Here is a 19293-nt window from a genome sequence, read left to right as displayed (position 1 = left end):
TGCTTGCCTTGGAAGCACAGTGACCTGAGTTCACTCTCCACAACACCCGTTTAAAAAGAGGCTGGGTGTAGTGGCACAGGCTGGTTAGCCCAGCACTGGGAAAGCAAGAGACAGATCCTTGGGACTCTAGGGCCAGCCAGTCTAGTCCACTTGTCACACTCCAGGCCTGTCTCAAATAACAAGACGGGCTATACCTGAGGAAGGGCACATGCACACAGCAGGAAAAATGTTGCCAAACCGGAATGAATGAGTAGAAGCCCCGGATTCCCTGCTTCTGTCCCTCCCTGCTCTTCCTCTGATGGTGTGGGGCCCTTCTGCCGACCCTCAGCTCAGACCAAGGTGTTTCTTGACCAATTACCTATTTGATTCTTGTAGTTTAGGAAAACATTTTCAGGGGGTAGCATAACTTAACTTTCAATAATCAGAGTGCAGACGAGCCTGCTCGCAGAGAATAGGGCTTCTTACATGCGGTCCAAATAGTTACAGTGAAGGAGCAGCATGGGGGTGAGTTTATTTTATAAGAGTTCAAGTTGGAAGGCTAGAAATTTACATATCTACTCCCAAACACAAACTGGGTAGTAGTCGAATTCCTAGGCAATATATTTGTCAAAAGTTGAGACAATTAAAAACTTTAAAACAAGCCGGGCGGCGGTGGCGCACGCCTTTAATCCCAGCACTCGGGAGGCAGAGGCAGGCGGATCTCTGTGAGTTCGAGGCCAGCCTGGTCTACAAGAGCTAGTTCCAGGACAGGCTCCAAAGCTACAGAGAAACCCTGTCTCGAAAAACCAAAAACAACAACAACAACAAAAAAAAAAAAAAAAAAAAAAAAAAAAACTTTAAAACAAAACCAAATTAAGCCCTTCTATTCAGATAGCCCTGGTGGAGGCATGAACTATCAGGAGCTCCAGAGATGGCTCAGGGGTTAAGGCCACTTTCTGCTCTTGTAAGATGATGGGATTGCAGATGTACACCTTCATGCCCTGCTGGTTTGTTTGTTTCTGTTTTTGTCAATTTACATTCCAAAAGATTTTTCCAAGTAAACTGATATGAAAACCATCCCTGCAAAGTGGGAGTGCGTGCTGAGTCAATTTCTAGCAACCGCATTCGGTAGCTCAGTCATCCAGCTCCAGCTCTTGGGGACCTGATAACCTCGTGAACAAACACACACATAAATAAAAATGCTTTAAAAATAGACGAACTGTCAATATAATAATACTATGAGATTATTTCCTGAGATGTCGTTTTGAGTTTTCATTTGGGTTGATACTAAATCTCAAACAACAAAAATAGATAAGCTAGGGACTGGAGAGATGGCTTGGGGTTTAGGAGCACTTGCTGATCTTGGGGAGGACCCAGGTTTGGCTCCCAGCATCCACATGGTTAGCCTTCCACTCGACCAGTCTAGGAACTATAAGGAGGGTTTCTGGGGCAGAGATTTCTGGAGAGAAGACCGTGGAGACAATGAGAAGGAAAGTGTTGGTATTTGGACATTAGTGGATGGCTTTTCCCCGGAGACCTGTAAGTTCTGGCCTGCCCGAGTCATCTGTCATCCACCCCATAGCCCGGGACCTCAGCGTGCCCACAGACTAGGAAGGAGGTTATATCCCACTGTCTGGCAAACAGCCTTGCACTTCTAGCTTGTCTTCTGGGCCTTTCTGTCCTATATTCATATCTGAGTCTGTCCATTGTTAACCCCAACTCCTTTTTCATCCTCAGTAAGCTGCCTGCTCAGGTCTCCCTGCTCTGTCCATCTGGGTAGGCTGTAGAACTGTCTTCAGCTGAAGCCAGATTTCACGTGGGGAGTAGAGATAATGACACCTGCCACTCTGCCTTCTTCTGGGGATGTAGAGCCAGCCCCATTCTGCTGGGACAGAGAGAAAGAACCTAGTTTAAAACCTTTTTTAAAACACGAAAGTAGATTGAAATAAGATAATTCTATCACTAATGTCTTGAGTGTTTTGGGAGCCAGAGTAGCTTGGAAGGTTCGTGGTGATGGTCACTCAATAATGTAAGCCCGTGGCATGGCATCCTATGTACACTTCAGAATGGTCCAAAATACACATTTGGGGTGATTTTTCTTTTGCTGCTACAAGAAATATTTTTTAATTCATACAGTACAGATCCGTGTTGTCTGATACCTGTTTTTCCAGCCAAGTCTTCTGCTCTCTGTCTTGTGAGAATATTGTCTCTCTTCCTGTGTAGAGAGCCGTAGTGCCGGTCATGCTCCAACTCCAGATCCAGAGCCGTGAGCACCGCAGCTTCTCTGGCACCACTGATGTGCCCACGGGGCCACGCTTGACTCATGCCACATCTTTCCCACGTGAGTCTGTATCAGATGACCCAGCACGCACTCCCACTTTGCAGGGATGGTTTTCATATAAGTTTACTTGGAAAAATCTTTTGGAATGTAAATTGACAAAAGAAAAAAACAGGGCATGAAGGTGTAGGCTTGCAATCCTAGCACGTGAGCTGAGCTCAAGGTTGTGTTCAGCTACAAGGGTTGTTTGTTTGTGTCTGGGGGACAGTCTATGTAGCCCTGACTGTCCCAGAACTTGGATACATAGACCAGGCTGGCCTCGAACTCACAGAGAACCAACTGCCTTTGCCTCCTGAGTGTTGGATTAAAGGCTTGCACCGTCCAGCCTGGCCACCTGGGCTACATGTGATCCCTGACTCAAAACAACAGCAAAAAAATCAAAGTGACATAATAAGGAATAAATTGGAAGGACTTCCTTTCTGGCCTTTCCTTATTCTCTCTCCCTAGGTCTCTCTTTCTCTCTCTCTGTTTGTGTGTGTTGTAGGTTAGATATGTTCCCGTGTGTGTGCCTATCTGTGCACACAGAGGTAGGAGGAGGATGCTGGTTAGCCTGCTCTGTCATTCTCCCTCAGCTCCTTCTAGCTCTGCCCTTGCAGTGCTAAGGTTACATGTTCAGTCACATCAGGCTTTTTACATGGGTGTTGGGGATTTGAACCCAGGTACTCATGCTTGCACAACAAGCATTCTTACCCACTGAGCCATCTCTCCAGGCCCTCCACAGAAGACTGTAAAAAATGATTTATCTTTGTTTTATTTTTGTGTATGAATGTTTTGCCTTCAAATATATCGGTGTACATGTTTGTTCAGTGCCTACAGAGGCCAGAAGAGACCATCAGACCCCTAAACGGAAGTTACAGACAGTTGTGAACCACCATGTAGGTGCTGAGCCACCAGCGTGTGTAACCACTTAACTATCTCTCCAATCCCTAACAGGAGACTTTTTTTTTTTTATTGGTGTGTGCAACCTTTAAATTTTCTCATGTTTTATGTTACAATGTTCATCTATTTTTAACAATTTTTTTTTTTGAGACAGGGTTTCTCTGTAGCTTTGGAGCCTGTCCTGAAACTAGCTCTTGTAGACCAGGCTGGCCTCGAACTCACAGAGATCCGCCTGCCTCTGCCTCCCGAGTGCTGGGATTAAAGGCATGCATCACCATCGCCTGTCCTTATTTTTAAAAAATTCTTAATTTTTTTCCTCTTAGGCTCCTCCCCATTGACTGTTCTCAGTGCCTGACTCATTCTCCTCATGAATAGGGCAGAGAGGAAGGGGAGAGGATTCAGGTTGAGGACCAATAAAGGCTGTGAGATTCTCAATAGCTGGAGGCCTAAGATGTGGATCTTATTAATCATTCTTTTGGTTTGGGGATGGAGTTCAGAGGACCTTAGGAGAAGGTGAGGGTTCTAGATTAATTTTAAAACGTTTATTGACTCAAGGGGACTGCTCTTTTGGTTGGGTTTAGGAGCAAGAATGAAATTCCCAGTAGGTCCAAGGCAGAAGCCCTAGGCTGCCCTGATGTGGATGGACAGGAGTAGATAGAGGTTTGGTTTGTGCCAAAGGCTGGAGCCTGTGATTTCTCTGCCCCCTGCACAGGCATGTGTCATTTTAGGTTCAAACCCAGAAGGGAAGGTGACCTCAGGTACTCAGGGCGACTCAGCTACCTAGCATCTGGTGCCCATCCCTGGGGAGATGGGAACTGTCACATCTATTTGGACTCTGGATGTGGTTGGTGTGTGGGAGACAGGATCCACGGTGACGAGATAGAGAGGAAGTGTGGTGGCCAAATGTTTCGCTGAGGCCTGAATCAAGTTGCTCTCGGGTTTGGTAAAGGACCCCTTTGGGAGCCGGTACACCCAGGATTGTGGGGGAGTCTTACAGAAGGAGACATGACTTCCTCCTTGGTTGAGGCAAGGTCATGGCAGGATATTCATTCCTTACATTTCTGGAACAGGTCAGGGCTACTCAAAAGAGGAGTTGATGAGAAACTATCCTTCTTAATCATCAGAATTATTTTTGTCCTGAATACATCAGGATATTTCCTGAACAATAACGTCACAAATCTACAGAGGCGTCAGGACTCTGAAGGGCTGGAATAAACCCTGACCAAGTAACCTTAGGGCCTAAGGCTTGTTGAAACTCCTGCCCCGCTGTTGAAACTCCAGGCCTTTCCCCTCACTGCCATTTCAAACTCAGTCTCCCACTATCACCCGCATACTGATAGCCCGGGCAGATCAGATTCTGAAGTTAAAGCAGCCTCGTCTGGATAAACAACTCCAGGAGGAGAAACTGCAGGTTTGCACGTATCCCAGAGGCTGCATTTTAACTTCCCAGTTCCCAAACCTCCTACACAAACCCAGAGTTTCTCCTTCCCCTTTGGCAGACACCTTTCCCCTTTCCTGCGGTGTCTATCCCCCCCCCCCCCCCCCCCCCCGCCCCACCCCGCCAACACTGGCCTCTTTTTTGCCTCCTGTTTCTAAGTTGCCTTGGAAATCTAGCACTTGGCCTGCAGGTTACTGTTCTCAGTGCCTTCCCGCCTTCCCGCATTCCCGCCTTCCCGCCTAGTCCTCCCGCCTGAGGCACAGGGCATCGTTTCTCTCACCCCCTTTCTTCTTCCCACTTACACCTGGACAGAGCAGTGGCCTGAGTCTGAGAAAGTCAAAGATTTTCATGGAAAAAACCAACTGAGCCCAGATGGTTGCTCTACAAGCCTGCGGCCAAACAGATACAGTATAGGCAGTTCTGCCTTTCAGGGTGTCCCAGCGAGATGGGGGCCCAGCGCCATAAAAATGTGCTTCAGGCTCTCTGGTTCTCAGAACTGAACCACATTAGCAGAACAGAAACCAGACGCTCCCTGAGGCAAAACGGCACTTCAGCTGATACTAGAGGAAGGCTCTGGTCTCAGCACAGGAATGCCTTGGCCCCCCAGCTGCAGCCCACCTGGCTAGAGTCGTGGCCCTGAGGTGAGGCGAGCTACTCTTCCAAACCCTTGAGCAACACAAATGCAGACGCACTGACTTCATCCCTGACCTTTTGTTGTTATTTCGTTTTTTCAAGACAGAGTTTTTCTCTGTAGAATTCACTCTGTAGATCAGGTTACCTTTGAACTCAGATACCTGCCTGCCTCTGCCTCCCGGTGCTGGGACTAAAGGCACGTACCTTGGGACTAAAGGCACGTACCTCTCCCAGCTTCATCCCTGGCGTTTCCTGTTTGCGTACAAAGCTAGTTATCTGCTCCCTAGCCTCCATTCCTCCTCTCTTGTTTTGTAGTCCCTGCAATTGTCTCCCTTCTCCCCTACCCATGCCATCCAGGACTGGTTGTGTAACTGTTAAGTCTTCTGAGAAACAATCATTAGACCCGAAAGTAGAGGGGTGGGGAAACCGCGGGCCTGGAAAGCGTGGGGGGTATCAGTTGTACTGCTCTCTGGTGAATTCATAATTCTAGCCAAGATACCTGTAAGAACTGTCAAATAAATACTGCAAAACTTTTGTTTAGGACGAGAAATTCACATCTTTTTTATCTCCCCCACCAAGTAAGACTTTCTTGTCTTTTTTTTTTTTTTTTTTTTTTTTCCGAGACAGGATTTCTCTGTGAAACAGCCCTGGCTGTCCTGGAACTCGCTTTGTAGACCAGGCTGGCCTCGAACTCAGAGATATCCACCTGCCTCTGCCTCCCAAGTGCCAGGTTTAAAGGCGTGCACCACCACCGACCAGCCCAGACAAGACTTTTAATCAAAAATTTTAATAACCTTTCCACCCAGCAAAATATTTGTTTACACAAAGGCCCTGCTGTATTCTGGGAACTCTATGGCCTGGAACAGTGACCCCTGACCCCTTAGAGCAATGGCCCCTCGCCTTCCTCCTTCAGTTCCTGTGCACTAATTCTAGCCAATTGAATGTGACTGCGAGGACTCTAGGCAATGGGGGGGGGGGGGGGAAACGATCACCCCTTGAGTGAGAATAGAAACCAATCACACTTCCTGTCCGGGTGTGTTCGCTCTCATAGTAGCAAAGTTCGCCGTGTCTGGGCACTTCAGCTGGAACTGTGGTCTCTTTTCTTTGCAACCACTACTTATCCCTAAGGCTTTTAAAGCCCCTTCCCCAGGAAACAGGAAATCCTCCTTGGTTGTGGATGCTGACTCAGCAAAGAGCCTTGTGATAAAGTGAGGGCTTTGGAGAGGAAGTGAGAAGATTTCGAAGTTGAAAATGGATGTTTTGGGTGTTCCAATAAGCGTTCATTTTAAAGCCATACAGGTCTGGCCCTTCTCCCCGGCTGAGGGATGGAAATACCTCTGAGGTTTTTTATTTAAAATTTCTCCTTTATTTTGACATTCACTTGGTTGTGTTCCAAGTTATCAAAGATGCACGACAGGAAATCTGCAGCCGTAGTGGAGTGATGTGGAGCATGTGGGAGAGGACCAGCTATTCCTTGGCTCCTCCTCCTCTTCCTGTTCAGGCTTCCGTTTGAAGTGTATAGAGTGTGTCTCATCGGCAGACTCCACAGCTAAAAGGACCGCATGGCTGAGCTGGGTGAGCTTTCCCTTCCCCAGGATGGAGACCACGATGCTACAGTGAGTCAAGGTGGGCAGGTGACCGCATCCTACGGCGGAGCCAGAACCTGTGCCTTGAATGAGGTGGGCTGAAGGGAAGGGTGTGTTCCTCCCCCCCTCCCCCCCCGCTTTGTCACGTGGGATCCAGACGTGGACTTGTAGGTTAAGCTGAGAGAGCTGCAGGAGACGCAAAGGGGGCTTTGTACCCAGAGACCCCGAGTCCGGAAGTGGGTTACAGTCGGCTGAGTCGGTTGGGTTGCCCTGTTTACCCACAGGCGTTGGTATGATGGTGGCACTGCCATTCGGGGTGGAGGAAATGACAGTTGTGGAACCACAGGAGAGCAAGGCACTGGGCTGGTGGTGAAGAAGTGGGGAGAGCTGCTAGGCCCAGCAGCAAGTCAAGGGGTTGCGCCTGGCCCAGGATAGGCAGATGGTGGGATTGGGTGCAGTGGAGCTGCGGAGCCATCCCTTTGCACCAGGAGACACATCAGCCCTGCTGCTGTGCCTTCCTGTGCAGCGCTTGGCGGTTGAGGTTGCTCCGTAGGGGGTTGGACAAACATTTTGTTGTTGTTTTTGAGACAGGGTCCCAGGGAGCCCAGCTTGACCTTGAACTTGCAATATAACCCAGAATGACTTTGAACAACTACCATCTTTTTTCCTCTACCTTCCCAGTGAAGGAATCATGCTGGGTTTCTGTGGCACTGGAGATTGGAATGGGGCTTCATGCAGACCTGACAAGAACTCAACCAACTGAGCTACAACCTTAGCCTGACTTGTTTGCTTTTCATCAACAACTGAAATTATTTCCCCTCCTAATCCCGTGGACTTTCTCCCACCCCTTTTATGGTTTCCAGCCCACATCAAAATACTCCTGTACCCAGGATCAGACAGCTGGAGAGTCCATCCAACCCTGGCTAGGATAAGGGTGAGAGGAAAGAGCTGACTAGCAGATCTTTCTACAATATATTGGATTTGTGGAACAATAAGGGACAGTTAAAGTCTGTTTTGGCAAGCTTTGCTTCACTGGAGACAAATGGAAGTCTCAGTGAAGTTACCTGACTGGTCCCAGGTCTAACAAGTGAACAAAATATGTCAGAGATTGTCTTCTGCTTCTTTGGATAAATGTTGGTTATTTACAGTTGGAGATGTGAGGTGCAGCCTACTCTGTCAAACCAACCAACCAACCAACCAACCAACCAACCAAGGGTTCAGGAGAGAGACCAGCCCTTCTGCTGGCCCACCCTCAACAGCATTCTGTGACTCAGGAATGTGCAGGCATTAACTATACACCCTTAGAGTGGGGACAGTGACCCTTGAGCCACAGAGGTAACTGGAGAATTTATCAGGCATACTTACTAAAACAAAACAAAACAAAACAAAACAAAAACACCTAGGCAAAACAAAACAAACAACACAAACCCATAAAGCCGCTGCTAGTTGACAAGTGGGAGGTGTGGGGATTTGGGGACTAGATTAAGACAGAAAAATAGCTCATCATCATGAGACTGGAGAGTTAGGGGCCGAAGGAGGGCGAGCAAGCATGACGTGAAATTACTAAGACACAGCCAACCTTCAGGAGACTCCTGCCCCAGAACTCGGCGTGTGGGGGGGGAAGGCTACATCTCCTGATGGGATAAAATGGTCCTGTTCTTAATGTCACATCACAGATGGATGCTCAAGGGGTGCACCAGCCTCTAGAGGAGCTTGTGCAGGTGCATGGGAACGTAACTGCTGCAGCATGGCCTCAGATTCCTCCTCCTGGTTGCCATGGAGATGGATCACTTTAATTGCCTTTTGGTCCAGCTCTTGTTGGGATCCTGGACCCTTCTGCTCTGCAGCTGGTGATAAGTATATAGGAGGGAAGCCCTCCCCTCAGGAATGGGCATGCACACACCCTCACAGGGCTGAATCTACATCTGTGGCTAAGCATGGAGGAACGGGGTAATCAGTGAGATCTGCTCACTAGGCTTATCAGACTGCAGCCATTGAAATCTGGGGAAGGTTCTTCTAGCAGGGGGCATAAGAAAGGACTTGCGGGGAGAGACAAGGTTGTATAGACTCTCCTTGCTGTGATCCCCATAAACAGCTGTGTGCTGTGGCACTTAGCATTAATTTGATGTGTTTCATGAGCAGGGGTGAAATAGCAAATGTGGGTGTTCTCAGAATTCATATACCTGTCGAGCAGGCAACCAAAGTTAAAAAAATAAAATAGAGTGTAAATCACCTCATGGGTGAATTCCAGCCAGCAAAACTGGGGGCTCCTTTAACACTTTTTCCTCTTTCTCCTCTCAAATTCTGGAATGTCTAGTCCTCACCTTCCCTTTGTGTCCACGCCCACTTCATCCCCCAAGGTCTCTGGAAGCCTCTAGAGCCTTTGTTTAGGCTTTCCCTGGTTTTCCTTCGCACAGCCCAGCGAAGCAAAGGGTGTGGGCTTACTGGGAGGTGTGGTAGAGCTGATTGTTGGAGGGAAAAGTCAGAGAGAAACTGGTGACATTGCAGGCTTCTCGGGTCACCACTTCTGGGCCATCGATCCTGCCCCTGTCCTTGATGCATTTACTAGCTCACATCCTAGTGAAGAACCTTCTGCTATGGAAGCCAGAGAAACTGAGATAGTTCCTGGTGGGGGGACCATTGGAGGGTCCCCTCCACTCCATTGCTCCTGCTGGGACAGTGTTGGGTGTGTGCAGATGGGGTGAAAGGATTATACATCTGTACTAATAGCCCTTGGATTAGTGAAGGCCTCATGCCCAGAACTTGGCCAGGTCACCGGGTAACTCTGAGGTGCTGCCAGTTTGAGGGATGGGGTCCCCCCCTCTTTGTAATGTGTAGGGGCAAAGGAGAGCCTCTCGCCTCCACCCCCATTGGGCACCATGTCAGCTGTCCGTATGTAAAAGGGGGTGCGGTATGGGGAGCAAGTGGTGCAGTGGCTGGCCACCCCACATGGCTGGCTGCAGGGCTCGCTGGTGAGAGGCGCCAGGTTGCCTCTGCTGTCCAGGACTTGGGAGCTGCAGGCATTGCAGGTAGGGGCTCGGGGATGGATGGAAAGGTCGTGTTCCCCCTCTTCCTCCTCCTCCTCCTCGGCATCCTCATCGTCTGTACTCTTCTTGCAGCAGTAATACTGGGGAGAAGAAAAAGGGGTGCTTGAGAGGCAGTCCAGCTCCCCCTCCTCCCATCACAGGAACAACCCTCCCCCACCTTCCGCTGAATACCTCGTGCCAGACACTTTGTTAGTGGGGAATACACATCCCATTTACTCTCAGCTTTACCAAGCCAATTCTTCTCTTTCTCAATGTGTCCTGGTAGGCAGGGAAGCAGAGAGGGAGGCTCATACACAAATGCAAGGACAAGGCTGGAGGCTGCTGCAGTAGCTTTCAGAGTCTCCCAGGATGGTGACTTCCCTACTAATCCTTATGAACTGGAGAGGCGAATGTGAGAGCCCTGCATCTTCCCAGGACACTCCAGTGCCTCAGTAGGGTGCAGGGAACGTGCGCGCGTACACAAGCGCATGTGTGAGGCGCACAGCTCCCTTCTGAACACGCTCAATTTTCAGCCTCCTTGACTTATGCTTCTCATGTTTTATGGCTTCGGGTTTTGTTGCCTCCAAAGTGGACCTCCACTTTCTGCCCCCATCATGGAGAAGCAGCTTGCTGGTGGCCTCCCAGCCTCTGCCTAGAGCCCGTGGAACTAACCTGGAGCCTACAGTAGCACAGGACAGCAATGATACAGAGGAGGATCACTGTAGCTAGGATTCCGCCAGTGATCACAACCGTTCCCGCTGTCATCCGCCCGGCGCCCCATCAAACTCTGCAAAGACGCATGCCGGTAAGTGAGGAATAGTTGATCCACATTCTCTGCACAGTAGTAGGTAGGAGGACAGAAGCTGAGTGGACCCAGGCCCGCATGGGCTTCCTGAAGGCAGAGGACTCGCTATGCTTAGACCAGAGTGGGGTGGGGGCCGCGGCTGCTGCAGGAAAAGACAGGCAGAGTGCTAACTGCTCCACTTCTTTAGTCTTTTGGCCTTTCTATTATTATTGTTATTATTATTACCATCATCATTATTATATACATGTCTCTGTGTGTGTCAGTGTACGTGTACGTGTGTGTGCCTGTAGAGGCCAGAGGACAACCTTGGGTATTCTTCCTCAGAGTCTCTCACTGATCTGGAACTTGCCCAGATTAAGCTAGATGGACACAGAGCCCCAGGAATTTGCCTGTTTCTGACTCTCTGATCCTCGGATTACAAATGCCCACCATCACACCTGACTTTTAAAATGTGGGTTCTAGGGATCAAACTCAGGTCCTCTTTGGAGACTGAACTCAGGTCTTCATGCTTGCAAGACAAGGCCTATGCTGATGGAGTGATCCCTCCTGCTCCTATGGCTCCAAGAGGGAATAGAGAAGGACTTTGTGAAGCATTTTGCTAAGCATCCCCCCACCCCCAATCTGGCTTAGGAATCCTCACATTAACCCTTGAGATAGCTCTTCATTGTCCATGTCCCACATAGGAGGCACCACACTGAAGCTTTGACAAATTTGCCTGGAATTCCACCTAGCCTGGCTCCCTGTAAAAGTCAGCCTCTCTAACACTTCTCTCTTGGGCACAAGTATCAATGGCTTTTGAACATTTGGAGACACGAGCCCAGAGTGAGCTAGCAGGCAGCTTCCTGACTCCTGGAAGGTCATGGTCAGACTAGGGAAACTGATCCTGGTCCTTGAGGCCAAGTTCCAGGTGAGGCCATCCAGGCTTTTGGCAGGCTGGTGTGTGGTGGTTTCTGAGCCTCCTAGGTATATGGGGGCCCCCACCCCTGCAGGCCAGTGGGGGCTTGATAGCTGGAGGATGGAGAGAAGACTTCAAGGACTTACACTCAGTGAAGGGAACGATGACCTGTAAGACAACAAAAGGTAGGTACAGAGAGTGGTGGGAAGAGAATGTTACTACCCGAAAAAGGTCCCTGGGGTCAGTGTATTCCCGAATCTCCACCCAGTCTCATCTTGACATTGCTCTTGGAAGCCCCACTGTTATCTCAAACTCAATACACACGGGATAAAGGCATTATTCTGCTTTCCAGATAGATGCCAACCTCTACACTCTCCCTGTCTGTTATGATTCCACTACATCTGGGCCTCAGCAGCCCCCTGGTCACCTGGATGAAGGGGTACCCATTCCTTCACTCAAAGGTCCTACTTGCTCACCAGTGCTCCTAGAAAGCCTGCTTCTACTACATTTAGAGGTAGCAGCCTTGCTGCTCCTGCCAGGTCTGTGGACCAGCCGTGTGGGTGTGTGCTGGCCACAAGGCATGTCCCGCCCACGAACCGCCTGAGGAGCGCCAGTCTGCCTTTTCAAAAGCTCTCGGGTGGTTGATTTGTACTTTAGTTTGATCAGGGTACAGGATGTGCCCAGCTGTTCTAACTGAAATATTTCAAATGCTTTTGATCTTCTTCAATCTTCTGCTCCCCGTGCCAATTCAGGGTGAACCAGCGTATTGGTGTAACTGACATCCCCGGGTTTGTGTCTGAGCCCCATTCCTTTTGCTGCAGTTTGGTCTTTCATCAGCCCCGCCCTTCGGTGCCTGCCTCGGACTCTAGCATCTTTCTAGCCTTGCCTGAAAAATAAATATATATTTTAAGTTGACTAGCATCCACCAAAATAAGACCTGAAGAGTAGAATATAGAAAGACATTGCAGGGGCTGGAGAGATGGTTCAGAGGTTAAGAGCACTGGCTGCTCTTCCAGAGGTCCTGAGTTCAATTCCCAGCAACCACATGGTGGCTCACAACCATCTATGAGATCTGGTGCCCTCTTCTGGCAGACAGACATACACACAGACAGAACACTGTATACCTAATTTAATAAAAAAAAAAAAATGCTGCTTTTAAAAAAAGGCATTGCAATAGGATCCAGAGATGAGGCAAGGGCTCAGGAACAGGGCAGCCAAGAAAGAATTCCTGGTGCCTTGAAGGATGTGTAAGAGAGATGATCGTGTACCACTACAAGTCACTCAGGACTTTCCACCACCTTCGAAAGAGTGAAAGATACACTCATCTGGACACAGCCTCAAAGGCTTCACCCTCCCCAGCTGTCCTGTACGCTCACCACCATTTAACTTTTCCTTCTCACCTCCCACTGTTCCCCCAGCTGAAGCCCCAGCCCCATGATGCAGCAATCCTGGTCTTTAGGAGTTTAGCCAGGGAAAGGGGTTTAGACACCCTACGATACTAACCATAGACCAGGAGTGCAGGGCGTGGAGGAAGGGGTGCTGATTACTGAGGAAGATGTCCCCTACAAGGTCTGAGATGACTCCTCCAAGCTGATAGCTGAAACAGTCCAGGGGCTGAAGAACATGGGCGTGGCGGGGGGTGGGGAAGTGGGGCAGGGCTGGTGAGCAAGGCTCTGAAAAATGAGAGGAATCTAGAAAGGCTGGGACTCTCTAGGGATAGGCGTGGAGCAAACAGGCTTTTGGACAGATGAAGAGCTGAGAGTCTGCACCAATGCCCTTCCATATTCTACTCCTCAAGACTCATTTGGGTGTGTGGTAGTCAACTTAAAAAAATATATTTAAACCTGGTGTGGAGCGCAGGACTTTAATCCCAGCACTCAGGAGGCAGAGCAGGCAGATCTCTGGGAGTTCAAGGCCAGCCTGGTCTACAGAGTGAGTTCCAGAGACAGCTAGGAATGTTACACAGAGAAATCCTGTCTCAAATCAGTCAATTAATCAAACAAACAAAATATGTTTATTTTTATTTTATGTGTATAAGTGTTTTGCCTGTGTGTATGTTTGAGTACTGTATGTGTACCTGGTACCTGAGGAAGCCAAAATAGGAGTTGGAGTTACAGATGGCTGTGAGCTGCCATGTAGATGCTGGAAATTGAATCAGGGTCCTCTGCTAAAAATGGTAAGTTCTCTTAATTGCTGAGCCATTTCTCCAGCCCTGCTAATCAATTTTTGATGCATAAATATCTTGAGTCTTCTACTAAGCTGTAAATCCTTTGCAGCCAAGGATTGTGTTATACTGTTTCCCATACCAGCCACTCCCAATATTATACATCACACCATGCTACACAGCAGGCAGGTGTTATGTTCTCAATAAAAGTTGGGTTATAGGTTCTGCATGTCACAGGATGACAGTTATTAATTTAACTGACCACTAGGGGGCAGCAAGTTGCAACTTTTAATTCCATCCACAGACTTCAGCCTCCCTGTTGAAGATGGATTTGACTTTGCTCAGATGTGTGGCAGGCCATGTTTCTGGGGGTTCCTGAAGCATCTGGTGGGTAGGTGAGGGGGTAGGAGGTAAATCTCTTGCTGGAGAGGATTTATAAGATGCCGTTACAACATCCAGCGAACCCTCCCCTGCTTCCACACATACCGCTGAGGTTTGCTTGCAAGACAAAGTCTACCATCAGATCTGCAGGAACAGGGCAGTGACCCACCTACAGAAAGTCTTGGCCATTTTTTTTTCTTGCTTTGTTTTGTTTTTGTTTTTTAATAATACATGGTTTCAATTTGTAGCTCAGGTTGGCCAGGAGTTTTCTATGTAGCCCAGCCTGACCTTAAACTTGTATGTAGTTATCCTTCTCCTGAGTCTTCCAGTGCTCCTACGGCCGGTGTGGAGCCACCACACTGACTTTGAAAGCCTTAGCCCCCTCCACTGGGATGTTTCAGCAGACAGGGGCTTATGGGAAAGCCTTGTAAGAACAGCGCCTCCCTCCCCGACTTACACCCTGGTCTCTCCTCTTTCAGTTTTAGGGGGCTATACAGTAGCAGTGTCTTAAAATGGGCTGGAGGGAGAAGCCACCATCTGATGGCTGTGTCCTACCTACACAGATACCTCATCTTGGACATTGACCTTTCTCTCTTGGAAAACTGACATACACAGAAACCCTTGCCAATGATTGTGAGGAGAAAGTGGGATGTCTCACACGCATCTTTCATACGAGTTTGTTGGTTTTGCTTTTTGTTTTTAATTTTAGACACAGGGTCTCACCCTGTCAGCCATGCTTTCCCAGAACTCACCGTGGAACCCAGAATGGCTTCAAACTCTCAGCGAGTCTCCTGTCTCAGTCTCCTAAGTACTGGGGTTGCAGGTCTGAACCATCAGGCCTGGCTCTTGTGTGTATGTGTATATATTGTTCGTTTGAGACAGGATCTCACCGTGTAGCTCTGTCTGTCCTGGAACTCATCATGTAACCTAGGCTGGCCTCGAACTCACAGAGATCTGCCTACCTCTGCCTTCCTAATGCTGGGATTAGGTTGCGCTACCGTGCCTGGTACCCAGGCCATACCCAGCATGGTTATGTGAGGGGAGAGGGAGAAGGCTCAGGCATTTCCTGGCTGCATATATGCACCTTTGTAAGCCGGGAAGGCAGGCATGAGATGTGTAAAATGAGCTAAGCAGGCTCAGTCCATTTCTCTGAGGACCTGGTACTAACAGTACAATTTGGTCCTTAAATTCCTACACTTAGTGGTTCCCTATTATTTCAGGCAGGATCATTTCCCTTTTTGCAATTAGATCCAAATGGTAACAGTAAATCCTTATAAATAGCATGGTAGAGCCTACCAGTCATATTCCCTCTTATTGTTGGCAGACTTAGAGAAGGCCCCCAGTAATCCCCATGCCTGGCACCCACGCCTTGTATGCTGCTCTCACTAACTGTGTGAATGCGGCCCATGACCAGGCATTGCAGGTGGACTGTGGCCAATAGAAAGCTGGAAACTGAGGCCCTTAGTCCATGGCCCAGAAGTAACAGAACAGTTACAGCATCACATAGTGAGATCAGATGCAAGTCTGTTTCCCACCCATCCAGTCAAGCTTTCAGATGAAACCGCCACCCCAGCCCACGCCTCAAACGCAACCTCTTGACAGATACTGAAGCAATGGACTCAGCTCTCCGCCACAGGATTCCTGACTCACAGAGACTCTGGGGTGTTCTCTGCGTGTTGTTTTAAGCTGTTAAGTTTGCTTCACAGCAAAAAAGCAACTAATACATCTTCTTGGACATTACCAAAAAGTCCTACGACATGGGCGGAGAGGCCCCACTTCTCAGAGACCTATCTGAAGTCACAGGGTAGCAAGTGTCTGAGCCAGGACTTCAGGGCTAGTGTTGTGGATTTCTATCAAAACTTCTGCCTCTTGAGTAGCTTCGTGAGAAGGAGAACAAAGTTCCTGTGTTCTTACCCAAGTCCTATCAGATCTGGGGCAGAGCAACTCAGTGGTGGCCAACCCAAGGGACTGGAGTCAGCAAAGATGAAAAGTTATCTACTGAAGAGTTCCGCGGGTCTGTGCTCTCTGAGTCCAGGTTTTTTTTTTTTTTGTTGTTTTTGTTTTTGTTTTTCGAGACAGGGTTTCCCTGTAGTTTCTAGAGCCTGTCCTGGAACTAGCTCTTGTAGACCAGGCTGGCCTCGAACTCAGAGATCCGCCTGCCTCTGCCTCCCGAGTGCTGGGATTAAAGGCGTGCGCCACTACCGCCCGGCCTGACTCCCACTACACCCATCTTCCCACCTGGAGTGCAGATACTCTGGGAATCAAAGCTTTGGCCTGTGACTTATACTCACAGGAAATAGCTGGAGCAGCGGTGGCTCAGTCATGCAGGCTGAACATGAGCAGATAGCAGCTGGGGGTGTATCATGGCCAAGGGCATCATCAGTCCCTGCTAGAGAAGAAGGGGGAGTTAGTGGGAGTTGTATGTGGATTTGAGTAGTCAGATAAGATAGAAGGTCTTTAAGACTTGGGAGATCATATTCCATTCCATCCCAGACTCCTTTTCTTCTTTGGTCACTGCTGTATCACTATAACCCTCTGTCCAGTGCAGCAGTATAACTGGGCAAGGGTGCCTGGGGCAAGAGACTTGGTGGGCACAGGATCCCGTCTATGTCTTTCAACCTCCTCTAGGGAACTCAAGTGTGTGCTCTGTGTATGATGCTCAGCTCAGTTCAAGTGTGCTGGGAGGGGATCCAGTCATAAGTGACACCACAGAACCACTTTCTGAAAGGACATGCTGAGGACCTTTGGCTTCTCTACCCCCAGAAGCTGGAGGTCAAGAATTGGTGCCTAACCAGCAGGACTTGGGAGCAGAACTTGGGAAAAGATGACAGGGGATGTGTGGACCTCTAGAGTGACCCTGTCCACACATCATCTTCCTCTTTGATCAGGGTAATTTCTGCCCTTTATGCCATGGATACTACCTTTGTTAGGATTCTCTATTGCTGTGAAGAGACACCATGACCACAGCAGCTCTTATAAAGAAAACATTTAATTGGGTGACTCACAGTTTCAGAGGTTCAGTCCATTATCATAATGACAGGGAGCATGGCGGTGTGCAGGCAGACATGGTGCTGGAGCTGAGAGTGCTACATCTTGCAGGCAACAGGAAGTGAACTGATTGCCACACTGAGGGAAGCTTGAGCAAAAGAGACCTCAAAGCCTGCCCCCACAGTGACACACTTCCTCCAACAAGGCCACACTTCCTAATAGTGCCACTCCCCTTGGTGGCCATTTTCTTTCAAACCACCACAGGTAACGCGGATTTCTTTTCTCAAGGATGTTCTCACTCTCTGAATGGTAAGTCAGGTTTGAAAGGTAATAGGAGATCACTTCTAAGGACAGGGTCAAGATTGAACTTGTTTCACTAGCTAACTCCCTCCTGGCTGGCTTTTTGCAGTAAGCTGCTATGTAGGGAGCTTTATTTGGCCAGGCTTTGTCCAGGCTCAAGCTGGGAACTGAATTTGGAGTGAGATTTCAAAGCATATTCATGGAAGTCAGAAGACTACAGAGTGTTGGAGACAGGTCCCCCATTCCCACCATGTGACAAATCTGCAGTCGGAACAGAAGGAGTCACTTTCAGCATCCAGACCCACACTCCACACAGATAAGATGGACCAGTAATTTGGTGAAGAACTGAGAAGCTCTCTGGCAGAGCGATTGCTGAGCTATGAATGCCCCCTTCCTGCCCCTGTGGGATAGAAGCTGTGGCTGGCCCAATGTTCTGTCCTGTGGTGCCATTAATGAGACAGTCCCAACAAAAGAGGCCAGATACCCAAGGGCTAGGCAAGGAGTTGCCAGGGGCCCCTGGAATGGATCTGGAGAGCTTGGAGGGGCTAAGGGAGACTCATGGCTGCTCTCAAATGCACAGAGGCAAGAGCCAAGCCTAAACTCCTCTTGGTTCCTTTTTTTAAAAATATTTATTTATTTATTATGTACACAATATTCTGTTTTGCGTGTTCTGCAGGCCAGAAGAGGGCACCAGACCTCATTACAGATGGTTGTGAGCCACCATGTGGTTGCTGGGAATATGAACTCAGGACCTTTGGAAGAGCAGGTAATGCTCTTAACCACTGAGCCATCTCTCCAGCCCCTTCCTCTCAGTTCTTTAGCCAATAAAAGTGTGCACTACCCTGGCTAGGTAGTGAAAATGAAAGCCATGAACTCACAGGAACACACACACACACACACACACACACACACACACACACACACATCTACAATAAAATAAAGGTAATTGATTTGTTAAACAAGTGTGCTACATGGATTTTGCTCAAAAATGTTTTTGAGAATCGTTTTTAAAGTATAGTCAGTAGGGAAATCTCTCCACTTCCCCTCTAGACAAAACTAACAGTCTGGTCAAATCACACGTTGGGCCGATCCAACTGCTGTTTAACTTATTCTCAGAGGAGAGTTGTTTGTGTTTTTACAGATTTCAGAGTGCCTCTCATGAGCCATCAGCACCCTCCAGTCTGATGGTATTGCTTTGCCTCCGGTTTGTCTGCTCAGGTGGAAGTGGCTGGAGAGGTCCCAGCCACTGTACCACCCCTCCCTCTTTCTGTAGTTACCTGCTCCTGTGATTTTCAGTTTAGAAAAATGATTCATGAAAATGTAAAGACTCTATGAGGGTTGTCCCCGACATCTTATTTAATAGGAAGAAGCCAAGTTCAGAGGGGCTGAGTAAGTTGCTTAACCACACACAGCAAGGCAGAGACAGATAGACCGGGAGAGGCCTGAGAGTGGAGCACCCTGACTCTGAGCCTGCTGTCTCTCCTTCCAGAAATGTACGCCTTTCACCAGGCGCCGAGGCGTCCCCTGGAGGACTTTCTTGAAACAGATTGATAGTAACAACCAACCGAGCCACACATTAAGAAACAGAGACCCTGAACCCCCCAGAGCCACATCCTTAGTGATTGGGCTGTCGCGGGAGTCTGGGCTGTATCAGGTTTGTGTCTGACCATCTGGCCCTTTTGGGAAGTGACAGAGGAATGAAGGTCTTTGGGAGGCAGCAGGGTGGCATGGGAAGTGTGTAGGAGGGGTGACCTTGCAGAGTTGGTGGCATCATCTGGTTCCCAGGTCAAGACTGGTTCCAGGTTCTGTGTCTTTGGGGCCGAGTCCACTAGCAGTCTGGACGTGGGTAGTCAGAAGAGCCAATGGTCCATCAGCATAGAG

The 19293-nt window shown here is 48.8% G+C and overlaps 1 protein-coding gene across 1 annotated transcript; it reads right to left on the bottom strand.

The window, feature by feature from the left end:
• Nucleotides 1-9563: 9563 nt before the first annotated feature.
• Fam163a (family with sequence similarity 163 member A) lies at nucleotides 9564-10644 on the bottom strand. Its single transcript, XM_038309501.1, has 2 exons — nucleotides 10552-10644; nucleotides 9564-9980 (listed from the first exon to the last, which is right to left on the bottom strand). Exons 1-2 carry the CDS (start codon nucleotides 10642-10644, stop codon nucleotides 9564-9566), a joined length of 510 nt encoding a protein of 169 aa, XP_038165429.1.
• Between the last annotated feature and the right edge of the window lie 8649 nt (nucleotides 10645-19293).

This window comes from Arvicola amphibius, chromosome 12 (genome assembly GCF_903992535.2).
Source record: "Arvicola amphibius chromosome 12, mArvAmp1.2, whole genome shotgun sequence".
NCBI classification, from domain to species: Eukaryota; Metazoa; Chordata; class Mammalia; order Rodentia; family Cricetidae; genus Arvicola; species Arvicola amphibius.
The sequence above is the reverse complement of the archived record's forward strand: the minus strand, read 5'-3'. Positions and strand labels throughout refer to the sequence as shown.